A 6914-nucleotide genomic window follows, 5' to 3' on the forward strand; every position below is an offset into this window, starting at 1 on the left:
ATGCCCTGACCAGGGAGCGAACACACAACCTTGGCATATTGGGATGACGCTCTAACCAACTGAGTACCTGACCAGGTTTCATGTTTTTGATAATAGCCATTCTGCCATGTGTGTGGCGATATCTCATGGCTTTGATTTCTTTTATTTTTTTATTTTTTATTTTTTGCTTAAAGTATTACAAAGGGTCAGAGAGGAAGGAAGAGGGAGAGAGAGAGAAACATCAATGATGAGAGAGAATAATTGACTGACTGCCCCCTCCATCCAGGCTGTTGCAAATGGTAGGAGTTCCTTCTTTTTTTACAGCCGCGTAGTATTCCATTGTGCAGATGTACCACAGTTTTCTAATCCACTCATCTGCTGGTGGGTACTCAGGCTGTTTCCAAATCTTAGCTATTGTAAATTGTGCTGCTATGAACATAGGGGTGCATATATCCTTACTAATTGGTGTTTCAGATTTCTTGGTATATATTCCTAGAAGTGGGAGCACTGGGTCAGATGGTAGTTCCATTTTTAGTTTTTTGAGGAAACTCCATACTGTCTTCCACAGTGGCTGCACCAGTCTGAATTCCCACCAGCAGTGCACGAATGTTCCTTTTTCGCTGCATCCTCTCCAGCACTTGTCCTTCGTTGATTTGTTGATGATAGTCGGTCTGACAGGTGTGAGATGGTACCTCGTTGTTTTGATTTGCATCTCTCGGATGATTAGTGACTTGGAGCATGTTTTCATATGTCTCTTGGCTTTCTGAATGTCCTCTTTTGAAAGGTGTCTATTTAGGTCCTTTATGGCTTTGATTTCTATTTCCTTGATGATTAGTTACATTGAGCATCTTTTCATGCCCATCTGTCCTTTTTGGAAAAATGTGTATTCAGACTGTTTGCCCATTTATTTGGATTTGTTTTGTTTTATTAAGAGGATATTTTATGCATTGACTTTTAGAGAGTGGAGGGGAGGAAAGTGGGGTGGGGGAGGGAAGGAGAGAGACTGAGAGAGAGAGAGAAAAAAAAAGAGAGAGAAACGATGAAAGGAAGGAAAGGAGGGTGGGAGGGAGGAGGGAAGGAAGGGAAAGAAAGGAAAAGCAAGAAAAAGAGCCTGGTTGTCCTGGCTCAGTGGTTGAGCGTTGACCTATGAACCAGGATGAGGGCACAGGCCCGGGTTGTGGGCTGGATCCCCAGTGGCGCGTGCAGGAGGCAGCCAATCAGTGATTCTCTCTCATCACTGATGTTTCTACCTCTCTCCCTCTCCCTTCCTCTCTGAAATCAATAGAAATATATTTTTAAAAAGAAAGAGAAACATTGATGTGAGAAAGACACATCGATTGGTTGCCTCCTGCACCTACCCAGACAGGCTTGGGAAGCAAACCTACAACCCGGGTACATGTCCAGGGCTGGGAACCCGTGATGGTCTAGCACTGAGCCACACCCACTGGCCAGGACGCCCATTTTTTAATTGGGTTGTTTTTTGATGAGTTGTAATATACGTTCCATGTAGTGGAATACACGTTCTTCATCTGCCCTACAGTTGATGGGTGTAATGATGCTGTGGACATTATTGTGTATCGTCCTGGTGCACGCGTGGCAATTTCTGCTAGATGGGACGATAAGCACACGGGAGATTGATCAAGTAGTGGGGCTTGGTTTTCACGTTGCTGTGCCAGTTTTCATGCCCATTAGCAGTGTGCCAGTCACCCGACAACATCCTCTGCATTTGATAATGTCAGGCTTGTTAATTTCTGCCAATCTGGTGGGTGTGTAATAATACCTTGTGTTTTAACTGATTTCTCCCTGGTTCCTAATGGGATTGAGAATTTTTTTCAGATGTTCATCGGCCATTCAGGATTTATGGTTTTTGTTTGTTTTATTTCTAATCTTCACCTGAGGATATGTTTTTATGGAGTTTTGAGAGAGAGGAAGGAAGAGGAAGGGAGAGAAACACCGATTGGTTGCCTCCCTCACGCACCCCGACCAGGGATTGAACCGCAACCTTGGTATGTGCCCCGTCGGGGAATGTAATCGTTGACCTTTTTGGTGCATGGGACTGCTCCACCCAACTGAACCACACCAGCCAGGTCCAGGCTTTTTGGTTTTTAAAAATAAAACTCTTGTTGAAATCATTAGCCCATGTTTTCCCATTTTTAAAAATTGATTTGTAGGTGTTTTGAAGAAGAATACATGCATTCTGAATCTGGCCCTTTGCGCACGTGAGGCAGGTAGCTTTCCGCAGTTAGTAGCCTGTCTTTTCATTCTCCTTGAGGTGCCCTCAGTTTTAAAATGTCTCCATTTTTTATCTTTTCAGAACGCCAGTCTGAATTGCCAACCCAAAGTAAGGCTAGCTTCCCCAGTATTCTCAGTGACCCAGACCCGGACTCTTCTAATTCTGGATTTGACAGCTCCGTGGCCTCTCAGATCACAGAAGCTTTAGTCAGTGGACCGAAGCCGCCTATTGAAAGTAGGTACATGTTTCATACTCTCGGTTTTATTTTATCATCATCCTGAGTTGCTTTTCTAAAACATTGTTAGTTTCGTTGCTGCTTAAACTAGAATCTAATGAGAAACTCAGTGGAGTGTCTAGAGGGCCGTGGAGACGCTTGGTGAAAGTTACCTTCTGTAATGAAATCACAGTATCTGTCATCAGCACATGTGAAGATACACATTCTCCAATTTTACTGAAATGAGACTATTTTGTAGCTTATTATTATACCTCTTTATTAATTTTATCACTATCATTATTTTCCCCATTGTAAAGTTTTCCTGATCTTATAGTTCTTAATTTTAAAAAAATCCATTGAACTTGAAGTATTAGAGCGGCATCTCGTGGTTTTATAGGCTTCTGTGTTTTACTGGCGAAGGCCTGCCTTCTGCTCAGGGGTGAGAACAGGTTCTTCAGATCGCAGCGTCCCCATGAGCCGGAGGCTCACACTGACTCTGGGCCGTTTACAGTCCGTCTCTGGCGTCAGTGGGATACTGAACTCTCAGCCGGTCACAGGTGTGCCTGAAGCTCATGCACCTGGTGGGTAGCTCACACGTGCCAGGACCAGCGTTGACGCGTGGGCCATGGGAGGCAGGTGACAGACAGCAAACCTGCAGACCCGGTCAGGGCATCAAGCATCCCTCCTGCGGGAACCTGACACACGGTGTCGTGCTTCCCATGAAGTGTTAAAAACTGATTCTGTTGGAAAGAGCTTCAGCGGCTAGTTCTGCGATGTAGATGAGGAGAGAGTGTAACATACGGTGTTAGTTCTTAGCCAGAAGACAGACATTTTCAGTAAACTAGAGTATGTGCTCAGATTTTGCAGGGGCTAGGATCCAGAGGAACGAGCCATCAGGCCCTGTGTGGAGACCAGGGTGTGGAATTTGTTTAGCAGAAGTTCCAGCCAGCATTATTTTAATGGGTTTCTAACTTAGAGAGCAATCATGTTTTATGAAATAGGTGAAGTGTTGAGTCGCTTTATTTTCCTGTTGTACTTTTATTGTTTTATGAAAATGAATATGGTATTTGTGAATTTATGGAAGTCTTTAGATTCATTTGAAAATGTCAAGTCAACCATACATTTTAAAAAAATATGTATATATTTTTATTGATTTCAGAGAGGAGGGGGGGAAAGAGAGAAACATCAATGATGAGAGAGAATCATTGATAAGTTGCCTCCTATATACCTCCTACTGGAGATTGAGCCTGCAGCCCTGGCATGTGCCCTGACCAGGAATCGAACTGTTTCCTCCCGGTTCATAGGTTAATGTTCAACCATTGAGCCACGTGACCTCCTTGTTCATAGGTCAACACTCAACCACTGGACAACCATACATTTTTTCCCCCTTGACATTTCATCTCCACGTAATTTGCCACTTCATGGTTGTAAGATGCAAAGGCTGAATTAGTACACAACCTAGTGGTCTCAGGATAGAATAGTGGTAACTAAGAATAGGATGAGTGAGATCAAATAGGGTTTCATTTTCCCGAGAGACTGTCACCAGTAGGGCAGGTTGTGTCCTTTGCATTGAGTGGTAAGCATGCTCGAATGAAGGTTGTCAGCTCCTGGTGCCTCTCTTCTCCAGAAATACAGCCATTTGGTCTCTGGCATAATAACGTGTGTGCTTCACTTTCTTCTTTGTATCATGAATGAACCCTGACCTATATCCCTTCTGCTTCTGGTTTTGAAGCCACAGTTTTATCATGTTATTCTTATTAAAAGGGTGTTAGTCTACTTCATTAAGTGAAACGTGTGTAGATGCACACAGATGTGTGCAGTGTGAACTCACTGATAGAAGCAGTCACGTGTTACTTCTCATTTACAGGCCATTTTCGGCCAGAGTTTATTCGTCCACCACCTCCACTCCACATCTGTGAGGACGAGCTGGCCTGGCTGAACCCAACAGAGCCTGACCATTCCATTCAGTGGGATAAATCCATGTGCGTTAAGAATAGCACAGGTGTAGAGATCAAGCGAATAATGGCCAAAGCCTTCAAAAGCCCCTTATCTTCTCCTCAACAAACACAGGTAAACCTTTTCTTTAATCTGTCAAGCATTGCTTTTTGTTTTCTCATCATGTGGTAAGTGACCCCTAGGGCAGTGATGGCAAACCTATAACACGCGTGTCAGAGGGACACGCGAACTCATTTTTTTGGTTGATTTTTTGTTGTTAAATGGCATTTAAATATATAAAATAAATATCAAAAATATAAGTCTTTGTTTTACTGTGGTTGCAAATATCAAAAAATTTCTATATGTGACACGGCACCAGAGTTAAGTTAGGGTTTTTCAAAATGCTGACACACCGAGCTCAAAAGGTTCGCCATCACTGCCCTAGGGTGATCTGAAGCACTGCTCTGCCCGCCCACTGTTGGGGCAGGAGCTTGGTGACTGACCATGTGCCGAGGTTTGTTGGGGTCAGTGTGACTCTGGGAGAGGGGGAGGGGCGTTTTTGGCACTTGGCTCCCGCTGTGTGCCAGCCAGACAATCCATGTGGCTGGGCAGGAATCTCCTGAGGGTGAGCGACTTCTCAGCCTGTCATGGGGGAGGAAGAGGAAGCACAGGTGGTAAACTCGCCACATCACACTGCTGGGTAGGGGTGGGGTTGAGGCTCACAGTGGGCCCCGCTGCCCTTGAGGGAAAGGCAAGGACACCCTGTGGGTGGTGTCTGGTTGGTGACTCCTGTTCAGGTCGCACATTCACATTAGACCCTGTCAGGAGATGCTGGCATCTCCAGTGCAGTTACCACCAGAAATATTCCTTTCAGAGTCAGGTAGGCAGCTGTTTGTAGTTCACTTTACTTACTAGGCCGCTCAGAAGCACAGTCCACTCTGGTACATAAAGTACATAGGGGACAGAACATAGACAGTTTTAAAGTAAAAGTAATTGATTATTTGGCAGGAAAAAAATTGTTTTTGAATTACAAGTATGCTTGTGGCTTGAATCATAAATACTGCAAAGGGGTGGATTGCAAGAAAGCCCTCCCCTCCCCAAGCTACCCCCCCTTCCCAGTCTGCTCCCCTCCCCAACCTGCTCCCCCTTCCCCTGGCTATTCCCCCCTCCCCAGCCTACTACCCCTCTCCCCACCCTGCTCCCCATCTCCCCAACCTGTTCCCTCTCCAGGCTTCCTTTTCCCACCTGGAGCGGGGCTGTGCAGTTGTTTTAGATGTCCCTCAATTCTCTACGGTCTAGGTTTTTTAGGGGAACTGGTTGGTAAATAAAATTATTTTTGACATAAAAAGAAACCCACAAAAGACTTAAGGACAGTGTTGTTACAATCCACTTATTTTATTCAACCAGACAATATTGAGTCTGGCTTAATTCCCAGGAGGAATCACTGGCATATTTATAAACTGTCTTAATTTATCGCCCTGGCCGAGTGGCTCAGTTGGTTGGAGTGTCATCCCGTATACCACAAAGATTGTGGGTTTGATTCCCAGTCAGGGCACATACCTACGTTTTTGATTTGATCCCTGGTTGGGATGCACACAGGAGGCAACCCATTGATGTCTCTCTCTCTCTCTCTCTCTCTCAAAATCAATAAAACGTATCCTCAGGTGAGGAAAAAGTAATAATAATAGAGGTGTTTATATTTTAAAATTGTTATAATTCAGATGTAAATTGAAAAATACAAAATCGTTATGATCATATATTTCAGGAAAGAAATTTATGAAGTTGATTCAATGCAGGTAATTTTGTAGCTGCTTGAAATAAAATATGTATTTTTGTATGCAGCAAAGAGAATGCTACTTTGACTCAAGAATCTTTTTTTTTTTTTTTTTATAAAACTTAGCTCCTTGGTGAGTTGGAAAAAGACCCCAAACTTGTTTATCATATTGGCCTCACGCCAGCCAAGCTTCCTGACCTGGTGGAGAACAACCCTCTCGTCGCTATAGAGATGCTGCTGAAGCTGATGCAGTCTAGCCAGATCACCGAGTACTTTTCAGTCCTGGTCAATATGGATATGTCTTTACATTCCATGGAAGTGGTGAACCGGTAAGTCCCTACTCGTGGTCAGATGGGGGGTGTAGACACCTGATTACATGGCCAGCAGGAAAAAACGACCACAAAGTTTTTTCTGGTCTTAGCCTGAGAAAACCCAATAAATTAAATAATCTGAGCCTTAGTGTTCACTGCATGTAAATTTAGCATCCCCAGTAAAGAACCCAGAGGGTAGGATTTCAAATATTTAGCATTAATCCTATATAATCCTATCTAATAAAAGAGAAACATGGTAATTAGCTGTAACTCCACTACCCTTCCCAATGGCTAATCAGGGAGACCCTTTAATACAGTTCCTCATGTTGTGGTGACCCCCAACCATAAAATTATTTTCATTGCTACTTCATAATGGTAATTTTGCTACTGTTATGAATCATAATGTAAATATCTGATATGCAGGATGTATTTTCATTGTTACAAATTGAACATAATTAAAGCATAGTG

The 6914-nt window shown here is 43.6% G+C and overlaps 1 protein-coding gene across 2 annotated transcripts in view; it reads left to right on the forward strand.

The window, feature by feature from the left end:
• CNOT11 (CCR4-NOT transcription complex subunit 11) overlaps positions 1-6914 on the forward strand; it is a 15132-nt gene that overhangs the window by 2517 nt on the left and 5701 nt on the right. Inside the window, exons 2-5 of one of the 2 annotated variants that reach the window (XM_015571565.1) lie at positions 2294-2446; positions 4294-4496; positions 6262-6268; positions 6365-6464. In XM_015571565.1, the coding sequence (XP_015427051.1) occupies positions 2294-2446; positions 4294-4496; positions 6262-6268; positions 6365-6464 (463 nt within the window). Of the gene's footprint in view, positions 1-2293; positions 2447-4293; positions 4497-6261; positions 6465-6914 lie in introns of both variants that reach the window. The other variant, XM_006775418.2, reaches the window with a different exon arrangement.

The sequence above is a fragment of the Myotis davidii genome, unplaced genomic scaffold (genome assembly GCF_000327345.1).
Source record: "Myotis davidii unplaced genomic scaffold, ASM32734v1 scaffold1569, whole genome shotgun sequence".
Classification (NCBI taxonomy): Eukaryota; Metazoa; Chordata; class Mammalia; order Chiroptera; family Vespertilionidae; genus Myotis; species Myotis davidii.